Source organism: Gastrolobium bilobum, unplaced genomic scaffold (genome assembly GCF_033153095.1).
Source record: "Gastrolobium bilobum isolate Gb01-03AN ecotype WA unplaced genomic scaffold, APGP_CSIRO_Gbil_v1 utg41872, whole genome shotgun sequence".
Classification (NCBI taxonomy): domain Eukaryota; kingdom Viridiplantae; phylum Streptophyta; class Magnoliopsida; order Fabales; family Fabaceae; genus Gastrolobium; species Gastrolobium bilobum.
This window is the reverse complement of record NW_026896659.1, coordinates 54,282-71,010: the sequence shown is the minus strand read 5'-3', so window position 1 is coordinate 71,010 and position 16,729 is coordinate 54,282. Positions and strand designations below refer to the sequence as shown.

General features: G+C 35.1%; 1 protein-coding gene across 1 annotated transcript; it reads left to right on the top strand.

Annotated features, from left to right (window-relative positions):
* The first annotated feature begins 14,286 nt into the window (after positions 1-14,286).
* Positions 14,287-14,976, top strand: LOC133301335 (agamous-like MADS-box protein AGL80). The gene has a single exon (XM_061500962.1). The coding sequence runs from the start codon at positions 14,287-14,289 to the stop codon at positions 14,974-14,976; it is 690 nt and encodes a 229-aa protein (XP_061356946.1).
* Positions 14,977-16,729: the final 1,753 nt, after the last annotated feature.

Here is a 16,729-nt window from a genome sequence, read left to right as displayed (position 1 = left end):
ACCCTACCAAGTATCTGGTATGGCCTAATGAATCTCGGGCTAATCTTCCTCACTCTGAGGGCCTGACCAACACCGGTGACAGGTGAAAGTCTCACAAACACGTGCTCACCCTCACTGAACTCCAGTGGCCGGTGCTTATTATCATAGTAGTTCTTCTGGCGATTCTGTGCTTGCTTCAGCTTTTCTCTGCTCATCTAGATCTGTTGTGTAAGAACTCGCACCGCTAAATTAGGAATTTAAATGATTTAATTATGAAATTATGAGATAATTCCATAATTGATGTAGAATAAATATGGGAAGACTTGAATAATTGTAATGATAATAACGCTGAAAGTTGCTTTTCTGACGAAAAGTGCAGATACCGGTTCTGCTTCACGGTATAAGTGTGTACCGATGAAGTATCCCGAAAAAATATAATAAGTGTATGAATATTCCTAGAATAATATTTAGGACTTGTCTGTTAAGTTTGGAGTCGAAATAATGAGAACTGACGTCAGGACTGATACCGGCTATGTAAAAGCGTGTATCGGCAAATTGCTGCGAAAATTATAGTAAAAATATGACAAATCTTAGAAAAATGGCTAGGTTCATAATCTTAAGTTTGGATGCTAATATCGATGATTTATTTAGTGGACCTATAAATGCTAAAGGGCACAAAACCCTAGGCTAATTTTCCATCAGCTCTACGTGCCTCCAGTGTGCCTCCATTTCTTAGTGTTGTGTTCCTCACATGTCACCTTCCTCTCTTCATCTTGTGAGCTCAAGCGATCACCTTTTCTCCAAGTTTCTCCATTTGATCACCATAGATGTTGTGAGCAAGCCTTGGGAGGTTGTAATGCACACATTCTGAGTTTGTGTAGCCTCTGTTTAGAGTGTGTGAGGGCTGAATTCTTGAGTGTTGAAGTGTGAGCCATTTACGTGGCATTTGATGATCCAATAAGCCATTTTTAAGTGTAAAAGACCAAGCTTGTATTGTATTTTCGTGGCCTTACAAAGTCAGAATCTTTGAGCTCTGTTGGAAGCTCTAAGTCAGTCCCTTTTTTGAGTTTTTAAGCCTTGAGATAAACCATGATCACCTCCTTTGAATATTCATGATTTTAGCTTGATTAAGCCACTAAAAGAGGAAACTTTGATTATATAAGTTAAAGGTTGGTGAATTAGGTTTAAAATGTAGTAATGAACTTCTGTTTGTGGAGTTATGGGACTCCAATTCGTGAGAGGACTCTTAAAATGGTGTTTATACAGAAACTGCACGAGTTTCTGCATTCTGTTTGATAAGTATTCGAATACTTTTTGTGGAGTATTCGAATACTCATCAGCAGGTAGTCGAATACTCATGAAAAAGTATTGAGATACTTTTCTTGACAGAAAAGTATTCGGATACCTTAGTGAAAGTATTCAGATACCTTGTGGTATGCGAATACTGTAGTTAAAGTATTCGGATACGCTGTGGTATTCGAATACTTTAGTGATAGTATTGGGATACTTTCAGGAGACATGGAGTATTCGAATACTCATCGAGGAGTATTCGAATACCTCCTGCAGAGTGAGTCTAAAATCACTTAAAACAAGTTGGAAAGCCTTAAACACTTAGTCAAACCTTGGGCTATGAATATTAATGATTATTTTTGGTATAAACAGACTGTGATTGTGTTGTTTGGTGACCTTGGGCTGGTGTGGACTCTTGTTGGGGTTGATTGCTTAAGTGGTAAGCTTTCGTGTCCTCAATTTTGCCCATTGTTGGTTCCACCATACCTCATGGAGGGATGGTCTATATGCATGATGAGTTTTGCGAAAATTATGTGATGAATATTTGATATGCTATTGAGCTGTTTTATTAAGTGCAAGTGCCTTATGATATGTATGTGGTGTACCACCCGGTAAGCCTGAGTATGTGGAGACATACAAGATGGTGAATCTGTGGGTGAGGTACAAGCGGTGTTCCTTATACTGTAGGTTATAGACGTATGTAATCCCTACATGTTTATTCTCTGACCAGTAGGATTAGTACACACATGACATGGATATATGCTGCATTGCACAGATTTTGAAACTTATATTGTTTTACTGTTTTAGAACTTATATTGCACATGTAAGTGAGCTTGGGGTGGAGAGATCATTAAGGACCCCTTGTCTTACTGAGATTTCTATTTAGAGATCTCACCCCATGTTGGGGCACATTTTCAGGTACAGGTACCTCGAGGATTGATACCTCTAGCGATAGGAGGCCGGAGCTGAGTTGATATATGCATGTCGATTTGGATTTATACATGCCTTGTTATTTATGAGATGGCCATTTGATTTAAGACATTGATTGAGCTTGTTGCCTTATTTGGTGAGCATGGGGATTGTCCATGCCACGTTGACTATGTTATGTTTATTTAATCTTGAATTGTATAATGTATCAGGATATTGTCTGGTCTACGTGTTGTAGTTCCATGACTAGATACACATTTATATCATGAGGTTATTCAGTTAGTTATTCATTGCAATTTATATACAAAGAATATTTTGAAAGAAGAATAAGTAATCAACTTGGTTAATTATGATGACGTCATAATTGAAAAGAAAAAGTTAGCTTCCGCATTTATTTAGCAGCGCCATTACCATTTGTATGTTAATACACCGGGAGCACACAGGGTGTTACATGCTGGGTGGTATCTTGGACAAAGTCCAAGCCAAATAACTATCTCCAACTGTAACATCTCGTGTTAACCCAGTTTGTTAACATGTCATCGTATTAAGCCACACTTAATTTAAAAATGCGGAATAACTTTTTCTGTTCAATTATGACGTCATTAATCTTAGCCAAGTTGATTACTTAATCATTTTCATAAAATATCGCCGGTATGTAAATTGCAATAAGACATCTAACTGAAATACCTCAAAATAGATATAAATGTGAGTATCTAAGTCACGGATCTACTACCCGTAGTCCGGACAATAATCCTGACACATTATTACAACTCCAAATAAAACAAGACATAACAAGTCTATGTGGCATGGACAATTCCCATGCTCACCAAATCAACAGCGTAAACAACCAAGTCTCAACATAATAATACAAAATCATAAAGAAGCTAAAAGCATAAAAGCAGCATGCATAACTAGCATCCAACAAGTCAGCATATAATAACAGCAATATCTAACTCAGCTCCGGCCTCCTGCCGCCAGAGGTCTCAACCCCAACATTACCTGAACCTGAAATAAGCATTCCCCAAACGTGGGGTGAGATCTCTAAACTAGAAATCTCAGTAAGACAAGGGGGTCCTCAAGGATCTTCCACCTCAAGCTCACTTACTGTTGTAAATAGTAATTATGTAGTCATTTATTAGTAATTATGTAGTCATTTATTTGTATTTATTTAGTCCGTTACTTGTATATTGGGCCAAGCCCATTAGGTCAAAATTAGGTCAAGAAGTCTCTATAAATAGAGACCCCTATGTACAGATTCAAATACGATTCAATAATATTTCAAATACCCTTTTATTTCAAGTTGGTATCAGAGCCTGGTTGGGCTCGAGCTAGCCTAGTGATTGGCTAGGAGGCGGGTCGAGTACTTTGCGCTTCGGGTACTCGGTTGAGGAGGAGCATACCAATGGTGGGTTTCACACTTGAGGGGGAGATTGTTGAGATATTCAAGTGTGATGAGTCCCACATTGGTTGGTAATGAGCTAAGTGAAGAGTATATAAGTGAAAGGACCCATGAACCCAATGCCTTAAGGTTTTGGGTTGAGACATGGTGTCGGATCCACTTGCTACGGTTAGTGTAGCCTTAACTCATTGGTGGTGGTTCCTCGCCACGGGCTTCCCCTGGACCCAGACCCACGCTGTATTTATTTGTGATTTTTTGACTTCTTAGAGCTTTTCTTTGACCATTTTCTGTGCAGTATGGCCTCTTCTCAAAGGAGTTCTTTTTCAAAATTTTATGATGGTACCTCTTCTAGACCTAAGAGAGATGATCGATGGTGTTCTTATTGTAAAAGAACAGGTCATATCAAGGATTTATGCTTTCGCCTTTATGGAAAGCAATCTGTCTTAGAAAAGATGGCAAAGTTGCGTGGTCAAGCGCATTTTACTTCCTCTGAAATAACTCCTACACCTAATAAGACCCAACCTGCATTTCGTCCAGATGAGTTGGAACGGCTCCGAACCATTCTTGATTCAATGAGTAAGCCATCTGATACTAGTGCTTTGACTATGACTGGTATGAGCTCAAAAACTTATTCTTTCCTTTCTTCATGTAATGATTTTAAACATTCTTGGGTTGTTGATTCTGGTGCTACTGATCATATGGCTTGTTGTGCTGACTCTTTTACCTCTTATCATCCTACTATTGGAACTCATACAATAGTCGTAGCTGATGGCTCTCATACATCAGTTGCGGGTTCTGGTGACATAAACTTACAGCAGTCCTTACATCTTAAGGATGTTCTCCATGTTCCTAAACTCTCCACGAATCTTCTTTCTATTCATAAAATAACAAAAGATTTGAATTGTACTGTAACCTTCTATCCTATCCATTGTGTTTTTCAGGATCTCGCCACGGGGAAGACGATTGGTAGTGCTAAAGAGCAAGGTGGGCTGTACTATCTGGTGTCACAATCTCCTGCAAATAAAGTAACAAATCACATCTTGATGTCTCATGGTCAATCAACTGCTGATTCTTTGATTTGGCTTCATCATAAGCGCTTAGGTCATCCTCCATTTAGTTTACTCAAATCTTTATTTCCGTCATTGTTTTTGTCTAAATCTGTTGAGTCTTTTCATTGTGATGTTTGTGAATTTGCTAAGCATCATCGTGTGTCTTTTCCTTCTAGTATCACTAAGAGTGTTGAACCTTTTGATCTTATTCATTCTGATGTTTGGGGTCCCTCTAAAGTCCCTCATGGTTCTGGAAATAGATGGTTTGTTTCTTTTATTGATGATTGCACTCGTGTAACTTGGGTGTACTTAATGCGTGAAAAGTCTGAGGTACCACAACTGTTCTTTCAATTTTATAAAATGATTGAGACCCAGTTTGGTAAAAAACTCAAGAGACTAAGAACAGATAATGGTACTGAATATGTTAATCATAGTTTTTCCCAATTTATAAGAAATAACGGTATGATTCATGAACTTACTTGTGTTGACACCCCCCAACAGAATGGGGTTGCTGAAAGAAAAAATCGTCACCTTCTTGAAGTGGCTCGTGCATTAATGTTTCAGACACATGTACCCAAATACTATTGGGGAGATGCTATTCTTACTGCAGCATTCTTGATCAACCGTTTACCCACTCGGGTACTTGACCATGTAAGTCTTATTCACTCTATGACTTCTTTTTTCCCTTCTATTCCAACTATGATGAGTCTTCCTCCACGAGTGTTTGGGAGTGTTGCTTTTGTTCATGTTCATAAACATCATCGCAGTAAGTTGGACCCTAGGGCTATTAAATGTGTTTTTCTTGGTTATGTTCCTGATAAGAAGGGCTACAAGTGCTATCACCCTTGTAGTAGGAAATTTTTTGTTTCTATGGATGTTACGTTTCAGGAATCTGAGTCCTTTTTCCAAGGTCCTCATCTTCAGGGGGAGAATCCTTCACCAGAAATCTCATCACCTCCCTTCTTTGAGTTTGAATCATCAGTGTCTACTCATTTACCTATGTCAGTGTATCCTCCACCTGGTCCTGTTCCTCCTGTGTCTGTTTCTCCTTTGTCTGTTTCTCCTTTGTCTGTTCCTCTTGTGTCTGATCCTCCTGTGACTGATTCTCCTGTGATTGATACATCAAGTACACCAGAGATACGAAAGATTATGACACCTGAAAGAAGGAAACAACCCACATTGTCTCAGCAGCAACCTCAATCGTCTGAACCACTGGTAAGTCCTGAATCTCATATTTCTGATCATGATGTTAATACTTCTGATGACTTACCCATTACTACTGATTCTGATGATTTACCCATTGCTCTTAGAAAAGGAAAAAGAGCTTGTCCCAAGAAATCTTGTCCCTCTTGTACTCAATACCCTATCTCCCAGTTTGTTTCCTCTGCTAATCTTTCTGTGCAGCACAAAAGCTTTGTTTCAGCACTAGACTCTATTGCAATCCCAAAATCAGTACATGAAGCCTTGAAAGATAGGAATTGGGCTCAAGCCATGCAAGAGGAGATGAATGCATTGGAGAAAAATAAAACATGGGAGGTTATTGATAGACCTACTGGAAAGAAAGCAGTAGGGTGCAGATGGGTTTATGCCCTGAAATATAATTCTGATGGAACTCTTGAGAGATACAAAGCTCGATTAGTTGCCAAAGGTTACTCTCAAACCTATGGCATTGATTATGAAGAAACATTTGCTCCAGTTGCAAAGATGAATACGGTGAGTGTTTTGTTATCCCTTGCTGACCATTACAATTGGGATATAAACCAATTTGATGTGAAGAATGCTTTCCTCAATGGTGAGTTAGAAGAAGAAGTCTACATGGAAATTCCGCTTGGTTTTGATTCTGTGAAGGGAGAAAATAAAGTTTGTAAATTAAAAAAGGCCTTGTATGGATTGAAGCAGTCACCTCGTGCCTGGTTTGGAAAGTTTACTAAGGTTATGATGACCTTAGGATATAAACAAAGTCAAGGAGATCACACTCTTTTTTTCAAGCACTCCCAAAATGGGAAGCTTACTGTGCTCCTTGTATATGTTGATGATATTATTATCACAGGTGATGATTTTGTGGAGAGACAGATTCTGCAAACACGGCTTGCCTCTGAGTTTGAAGTCAAAGACCTCGGGAAACTGAGATATTTCCTAGGGATAGAAGTAGCTCATTCGAGCAAAGGAATCTTTATCAGCCAAAGGAAATATGTTCTTGATCTTCTCAAAGAAGCAGGAAAGCTCGGGTGTAAACCCTCTAATACTCCTATTGAGCAGAATCACAAGATGAGCTATGAAGAGGAGAGTCCTCCAGTTGATAAAGGACAATATCAACGGCTAGTTGGGAAATTGATATATTTGGCCCATACTAGACCAGACTTAGCTTATGCTGTTAGTGTTGTCAGTCAATTTATGCACGATCCAAAGGAGAAACATATGCAGGCAGTAGAGAGAATTCTTCAGTATCTGAAAGGTACTCCTGGTAAAGGGTTGTTATTCCGACGTGATGGCAATCTATCTTTAGAAGTCTACACAGATGTTGATTATGCTGGATCCGTGACTGACCGTCGTTCTACCACTGGTTATTGCATGTTTCTTTGTGGTAACTTGGTGACATGGAGAAGTAAGAAACAAGATGTGGTCGCCAGATCAAGTGCAGAAGCTGAATTTCGAGCTATGGCTCAAGGCATTTGTGAGTTACTGTAGCTGAAAATTGTACTTGATGATCTAAAAATAAAATGTGAGGGACCTATGAAGCTGCTATGTGATAATAAGTCCGCTATTTGTATAGCTCATAATCCAGTTCAACATGATCGGACTAAACATATTGAGGTCGACCGCCATTTCATCAAAGAGAAACTTGATAGCGGGTTGATTACCACTCCATACATTCCCACTGGGTGTCAATTAGCTGATCTATTGACAAAGGGGCTTCCTTCAGATAGATTTCAAGAACTTGCTAGCAAGCTGGGAATGATAAATATCTATTCCTCAGCTTGAGGGGGAGTGTTGTAAATAGTAATTATGTAGTCATTTATTAGTAATTATGTAGTCATTTATTTGTATTTATTTAGTCCGTTACTTGTATATTGGGCCAAGCTCATTAGGTCAAAATTAGGTCAAGAAGTCTCTATAAATAGAGACCCCTATGTACAGATTCAAATACGGTTCAATAATATTTCAAATACCCTTTTATCTCAAGTCTTACATGTGCAATATAAGTTCTAAAAGCAGTAATATCAATATCAGTTCCAAAACTATGCAGTGCAATAGATATTCATGCCATGTGTGTTTATCACTATTCTACTGGCCAGAGAAATGCAGGAATACGTCTATACCTACATGTAGTACAAGGAACACCGCTTGCACCTTACCCACAGCCTCACCATATTGTATGTACTACATATTCAGGCTTACCGTATAGGTGGAACACCACATGCATATCATAAAGGCACTAGCATATAACAACTCAATAGCATTTCCAAAACATCAAAAGCATGTAACACAGCATGCATATAACCATACCTTATGGGACATGGTGGAACCACAATATGGCTAAACCGAGGACACGAAAGCTTACCTTGCAAGCTAGCTATCCCAGCCAAGAGTCCACACCACAAATAGAATCCAATGCACTCACAGATCTGGTTCAATGACCATCATAATATCAATATACATATTCTAAAATTTCAAGGCAATCGGATATTATTTTCTTTTTCATTTCGAACCTGTAGATCCTTTTTAATACATACCATTTAACTTGTTTAATATTAGATAATTATTATCTTATAAATATATATATATATATATATATATATATATATATATATATATATATATATATAGAGGGAGGATATTTTGACTACCAAAATTTTTTACTACTAACTTACTACCTATCTAATCACCAATGGATCAAAGAGAGAGAATATTAAAAAGTTTTTAAAGAAAGAGAAAATACTAATTCAATGGTGATTAGATAGGTAGTAAGTTGGTACTGAAATATTTTGGTAGTGAGAATATTTTTTCTCTTATATATATAAACATAGATAAACGAACTATGTTTAACGAACTCGGTTCCCTGTATTCTTTTAGGGTGTGTTTGGTACAAGAGAAATTTTTTGGTGACCGGGAATCATGATTAATGGGAATTCAGTAGAAATTGAGTTTACTTGGAATCTTACGAAAGATGTGTTTGGTTCGCCAAAATATTACCGGGAATATTGGGTAAAAATTACTGATTCCATATTTGGTTTAGAACGAAATATGACTTGGAAATTGGAATATGAGGTTATTTTACAAAAATAACCCCAAACTATTTTTTTTTTTTTTTTTTGATAACATAAACTATTTTTACTTTTATAATTGATAGATTGTGTCTAGATTTTTATGTGTATTGGGGTATTTTTGTCTCAAAATTTATTGTTGTGCTTTCCCTTTACTTGGTATTCTGATTGGTATTCCGAATTACCATATTATTTTTGGTAATCTGAATAGTGACTTTTCTTTATAAATCAAATTACCGGTAATCTTGGATATCCGGGAATCGTAATTTATTCCTTCTACCAAACGTGATAATTACATTTACCAAAGAAGGATTACCGGTAATCCTCTCCAAAAACTTGAACCAAACACCCCCTTATATATATATATCTAAACAACTTGGACAAAGTGGATCATACACATAGACTCAGTGACCGATTTCTTGAACAATAGGTGCAGAATCTTATTTTGAAATCACGCCAATCGATAAACAAAACATACAAAATGACAAAACCAAATGGCGATCTACAGAAGAAAAATAGCACACAGTGATTTCACAAATGATATCTCAACGGTAATATATAACAATAACTTACAAAGGGGATAGTTAAATTTACCTAGGATTCTTTTGAGAACAGAAAAATGAAAGCTTGATAGGTTTAGAAAGCACCCAAATCTTTAACAATGGATTCTCCTTCAACAAAACTAAAGCTTTAATGGTTGGGTAATGTTTCAATGGAGGAGAGGAAAAAAAAGATAGAAACTTTGGAGGAGAAAGCCAAGACTCCAAAAGACCCCAAATGGCTGCCACACTCAGCTGCTGAGTCCTTTAGGGGGCGTTTGGTTGAGGAGAAATTTTTTGAATACTGGGGAAATAGAATTGATAGGGAAATGGTAAGAAAGTGAGATAGATAGGAAAATGTAAAAAAAAGTTGTTTGGTAGGAAAAAATTTTACTGGGAAAATTAAGTAAATTTTGTAAAGTCTATGTTTGGAGTTTGATAAAATATAGATGGGAAAAAATTATGGTTTTACTAAAATAACCTTTATTTTAAAAAAGGCTGAAACCCTTTACCTTTCACTCCCTTGCCTTTTCAGAGGGTATAAAGGAGGGTATAAAGGGTGTCAAATTTTTCGGTGCACAATGCTTTTATCAGCTTTTAACAAATTCCCATCTTCCAAAATGCTTTCTAAACAGTACAGATCGATAGCTTTCCATGACAAAATTTAAAAAGCCATCCATCCTTGAATAGCTGGCTTTCTGATTAAAACACCTCCAACCAAACAAGACATTTCAAAAAGCCTTGTTGCATTTGCATAGGAATCCTGCAAAAAGACGCTAGCCAAACGCTCCCTTAAAGAAAAATTTAGGGTTTTGCTACCCTTTTCTATTTATATTGTCACTTAAGTTAAACTAGCAGTATTAGTTTAATTAGTTCTGCTCTTCGTTTAACTCTAAAATTTTAGATTCTTAACCTAGATATTTTTCTAGGAATTTTCATATATTTATTTTATTTTTTCGCAACACTTTTCCGGTACGCGTTTTCACGCTGACAGTATTAGTTCTGGCACCATTTCTCATTATTTTAACTTGAAACTCGTTTTACAAGTTCTATATATTATTCTAGTAATATATACTCACTTTTCATAATTTTCCGGGATACTTTATCGGTACGCATTTATAGCGATTAGCAGAACCGGTATCTGCACTTTTCTTCCGAAAAGCGACTTTCAGCCTTCTTAATCACTTACTATAATTATTAGAGCCTCATAATAATTATTAGGGTCAATTATGAAATTATTTTCTAATTTCACATAATTAATTAATTAACTTTCTTAATTAATGGTGCGGGTTTTACACCAACCTCAGACCAATAGGTAGGAGTTCGACACCTCCTACCATACAATACATCGTAGGGTGCAATGTGTAACAGTTTTAGGGTGATAGGATGTACAATACATCGTACTGTCCATCAGTCTGAGGGTGATAGGATGTACTCAATCTCAACTTAGTACCAAAAGCTCCTTGCAACGCCTCTCAGAACCGAAATGTGAAATTCGGGTCCCTATCACTAATTATACTCTCGAAAACCCTGTGAAGCCTCACAATCTCGCGAACATATAGTTTGATCAACTGTTCTGTAGTAAAGCTCACTTTTACCGGAAGAAAATAGGCAGACTTAGTCAATTTGTCCACAATGACCCAGATAGAGTCATAACCAGCCTGAGTCTTAGGCAATCCCACTACGAAGTCCATGAAAATGCTCTCCCACTTCCATTGCGGAATCTCAAGAGGTTGGAGTTACCAGACGACTTCTGGTGTTCAATCTTCACTCTCTAGCATATCAAACACTTGGACACGTAAACAATTATATCTTTCTTCATGCTCGGTCACTAGAAATTGAAAAAAGAGTAAATGAACCAATAGCATGAAAATAAAAATTGAAAAAAGACCAATTTTTTTATGTTTCTTTGTTCCAAGACACATAAATTATTGAATACAAGCGTAATAGGATGTGTTATTAATTAGAATTTGAAAATTGGAGCAAATGAAATTCTCTTTTTCTCTCACTCTTAAATACACACAACATGGAATATATGTTATTAAACATAGGGAAAAGCTATACTTATTATCATTTTATTCTTATTATTTAAGAAATTACTGTTGAATTAATTAATTTGAAATCAATAATAGCTAATTTTTTTTCTTTTTCAACTGTTGATTTTAAATTGATTAAACGGTAACCGAATAGATAGTAAAAGTAATAATTAAATTCCCCCTTGGTTCTCCAAAATCATTTAATCCCCTGTATGTTTTTTCTATTGCTCACCTCCCCGGTAATTTTTTTTCTATACAAATCCATCTTTAACACTGTTAAATATTAGGATAATTTGTTCATTTTTCTCTAATAAACCACGAAGGAGGTACATGATTAAAAAAGAGAAGTACAAGTGATAAAATATTAAACCGTTTTTTTTTTAACTTTTTCCTTGCAACAAATCAAAAAAAAAAAAAAAAAAAACTTGAAGTGAGGAACAATGCAAATAAAGGATGTTCTTTACAATATCAATTATAATTTGTTGCCCAGGAAAAAAGGTTTGAATGCCTCACTCTGAAAAAAAATTAGAATTAAGATGATCATCGTTAATGTTTTTTGGCACTATTGCTATTTACTTATAATTATAAAGTAGGATTATATAACGTAAAGTTCTTAATTTTTTTTTAAATATAAATAGATTTGTTATTGGTGCTCTATTTCTATTATTTTAATATTTTATTTTTTTCAAATATTATTTTTTAATTTATTAAAAATAAATAGATAGAATTGAAATAAATTATTGGGATAATAATGATTTTTTCCTCTGCAACCATCTACCTATATAACAAGGGGTAGGATATTCATACTACCAAATTATTTTACTACCCTTTCATTACCACTTTAATCACCATTGGATTAGAGGAAAAGTTGAATGAAGAGAGAGAAAAAAAATAACTTTTGAATCCAATGGTGATTAGAGTGGTAGTGGAGTGGTAGTAGAAAAATTTGGTAGTATGAATATCCTACCTCATATAACAATGATGAATTCAATTATAACGATCGACAGATATAAAAAATACAAATAAATGACAAATATAAAAAATATATGTGGATGATATTTCAACAAAACATGTTTTATTTGTAATGGTGTTCTATTCAAGCCACATCAATTTTTATTTTATTTTTTAATTATTACAAGGGAAAAGTTCAAAAAACTCTCTTATGATTTAATATTTTATCACCTATGTCCTTGTACTTCTATTTTTTAATCAATTACCTCTCCTGTGCTTTTTAATGCTCACAGGAGCAAAATGGATATATTAGCCCAACATTAATGGATTTGGATGAAAAAAATCATAATAAAAATAAGTGATAAAGAAAAAAAAATATAGGGGATTAATATTTTTTGGAGCAAACCACATAGGAGGTTTTGAACTTTTCCCATAAAAAAAAAAACATTGCAAGAGAATATAATAGCTCTCATGGATATCACTAGGGGTGTTAACGAGCCGGGCCGAGCTGAATTTTGGTCTTAAAAGGCTAACCTGTGTTTAAAAGTGTCAGTCTGACTAAGCCTGTTATCTGTTATAAATATAATTATCGGCCGGTGGCCTGACTTATTTACAAAAATTAAAAGCTTGGTTTAGCCTGTTAGCATGTTTAAAAAAAAAATAAGACAACAAAAATTTATCCAAACAGAATATACAATCAACAATACTAGTAATTCCATAAATATTCATAAATTCAATTTATATCCAAACAACATAATATAGAACAAAATCATTCTAAAAGTTTGTTTAACCAATAAAATGAGATTATATGAATTGAGGAGAAAGAGAGGGTTATTACAAGTAGTATAAAAAAATATAAAATAAAAAAAATATTAGGTCAGTCTGAGAGGCTTTAAGGCCGAGCTTTTGAATTGGAGCCTGAGGCCTTCTTATTAAACGAGCTTTTATACAAGTTCATGTCTGGTGTCAATAACCAATTTTAAACATGTAAGTTCAGGCCTACACGGACCGAGCGAAAGGCCCTTGGTATGTTTAACACCCATATATATCACAGTGTTTCATTCTCATGTTTGAGAAATTTATGAATTACATGTGAGCGATTTAATTCTTGGAATTTAATTTGTTATATATATGTCAAGTGATCATGAAAATTACATTTTTGAGTAATCAACTAAAATACACAATACTAAGAACCTTGCACTAGCTATAAATAACATTCATTACAATACTAAAAAATCTATCCCTGCATCAATCCACAAAGATTTGTTTCCTTAATTCACAAACAGACTCACGCGTACCTACTCAACGCATTAAATTATTCCTCACTCATATATTACAAAAATTTTACAGCTTTAATACATAAATAGAGTTATATTGACAAATTTTATTTTTTTTACAAATTTACAAATTATACTATATGTCTAACCGGTAATACTCTACTCAAGAATGTATTACCAGTTAGATATAATGTAGTTTGTAAACAAAAAATTTATAAATATAACATTTCTACCTCCATCAATGGTAGAAAATTTAATTATTTCGCAATATACACGCACCCCTCTGTCATGCCACACAGAATTGATAACAAATTGTTGGGCTATACAAGGTAAGGCACCCTTATATGGTATTGAGTTACTATCACGGGAAATTTCCACATTTGTTTAGGTGGTAGAATTGAAATGTAAGTATGCATAAAACGTGGTAGGTTTAACTGTAATTAAGTGATAAAAACTCTGCAAATGTCAACTGTTGTGTGTGTATATGGCAATTTATATCCCATATTAGGCTATATAAAGATCATAATGTTTGGACTAAAATCCACAAATTCCTCTATTTTTCCTTTTCACCACCATGAGAAAGAAGGTGAAACTTGCGTTCATTGTCAATGATAAAGCAAGGAAGGTATCATACAAGAAAAGGCATAAGGGTCTATTGAAGAAGCTTGCTGAACTCACCATTCTTTGTGGGGTTGAGGCATGTGCTATAATTTATAGTCCATATGAATCTCAGCCAAAGGTTTGGCCATCCCAAAGGGGGGTCCAAAAGGTGATCAAAAAGTTCAGGTCTATTCCTGAATTTGAGCTAAGCAAGAGGATGCTGAACCAAGAGAGCTTTATGAAGCAGAAGGTCCAAAAGGCCAAAGATCAATTGGACAAAGTGAGAAAAGACAATAGGGAGAAGGAGATGTCTTTGCTCATGTTTCAATATCTTACTGAAGGAAATATTATTGACAATCTGAGCTTGGTTGATTTGAATGATCTGACATGTTTGATCAATGAGAACCTGAAGGAAATTGATTGGAGGATGAAAGAACTGAACAAGAAGGCTTCAACAACTCAGAACCAAGCTCAGGTGGCAGAACAAGTGGTGGCAGATGGAGCAACTAGGCAAGCAGAGGAGGCACAAGTGATGGATCATGGCCAAGGGTTTGAGATGAACATGGACGCTCCACAAAATGAGTCATGGATTTTGGACTGGATCAATGGTGCAGATGATGAAGTACTGATGCCATTTGGAGATGCCAATTACCCCAAAAATTGATGTCTTTTTGTCTGTGTTCTAGGGTTCTCCCCTATAGTTGCTCGATGTTTTGTTTTCATATCCCTGTTTTGTTTAAGTGTATGTGTAGACGCAATAATAAATTGTCATATGTCTACACTTTTTTATGTTGTTTAAGAATATTTACTTTTCAAAAGTGCTGGTTATGTTGTTTAAAAATGTTTACTTTTCAAAAGTGATGGTTATGTTGTTTGAGAGTGTTTACTTTTGTTGGTTATCAATTGAATAAATACTCTATCTTTGTTATGGTCTTCAATAATTTTTCATTAGCAGTTCATTAAGAAATAGGTCAAAATAAAGAAAGTGATAGGGTTAGCTCCCGTTGTGTAACCTATCTCAAAGAAAAGGAATTTATATATCATCGTCTCAGTGCCTAGCCCACTCCATATAGTTTATAAATTTAGTCATATTTATGGTGCTATAATGAAAGATTTGAATTAAAATATATAAATAAATTTATGACTACCTTAAAATATATAATACTTCTCTACATTGTTTTAAGCATATGATATAATTAACTTGTCATCCTTTAACGTAGTTTTTGTTGTGTATACGTTAGGGTTTTTTCTGTGCCGTTAATTTGTTTCATATAGTAGGGGATTATATTACGATGGTATTGGATACTCATCCACTACTAAAAAAACATCAATTAGATATGGAATAATTTCGTCACTAACTTAAATATTTTCGTCACTAGGTAGATTAGGGACGGACAAAATTTCATTACATTATGGCTAGTCAGTAACAAGTTGAGATGGAATTATGAATCTGTCCCTAATAGAGACGAATTTTAGGACGAAACAAATCAATTTCTATCTGAGACGGAAAAAATTTTGTCACTATCAAAGACAAAAATAATAATTAGGACATATATTACATATATTGTGGATGTTGCATTCCTAAGAAAAACTCAAGAAGCCTGTATCCCCCTTTAAGGACATAGGCAAATCCTCTGACTCCCAAAGATTTTCTAAGAATTTGTTTGAGAGAGGGTTTTTACCCCTAACCTAATGTTGTTAAAATCGAGATCTTAAGTAAAATCAAAAGGGGATTAAAAAATCGTAAAACGTAAAATCGTAATATAAAAAAAATCATAAAAAATCGTAAAAACGTAAAAGCGTTTGGAATATTAGTAATATCGTTTTCATGAGAAAAAACAATCGTAAAAACGTAAAATCGTAGTAATAAATCGAGATTTTAACAACAATGCCCTAACCCAAGCAAATCCCTGGAAGCTCAGTTGCAAACTGAGTTACCCTTGAGGGTTATATCATGTTTTATTTAACATGAGAGAATTCACTCACAGCAATAACCTTATATAATAAATAATCGGTGTTTTCTCCAATACTATTAATTTGAGATTGAAAACCTAAATTCCTTCTGCGTTTTGCAACAGTTCCTAGTCCACAGCACTCGACACCTCCCAAGCTTGAATTTTCGCAGCAAGGGGTTTTATGACCCTCAATGTTTGATCCTTTTCTTCGTCACCCTTCAGTGATGTTATTAGTTTGCTTCTTTACTCTCATTGCATAATTTATATCAACAAACAAAACTTGTAATGAAATAGGAGTTATGTGCACAATTATTACCTTTGGCTAATTACATGAAACATTCGATAGTCATGGGAAGACTTGTATACGTGTTCTGATTCTGAAGTTTTCATGCAAGTAGCGCGAGTTAAAAGATTATGATGATTTTGCTATGAGAGTATCCGAGGAAGAGGAAAAGATATGTG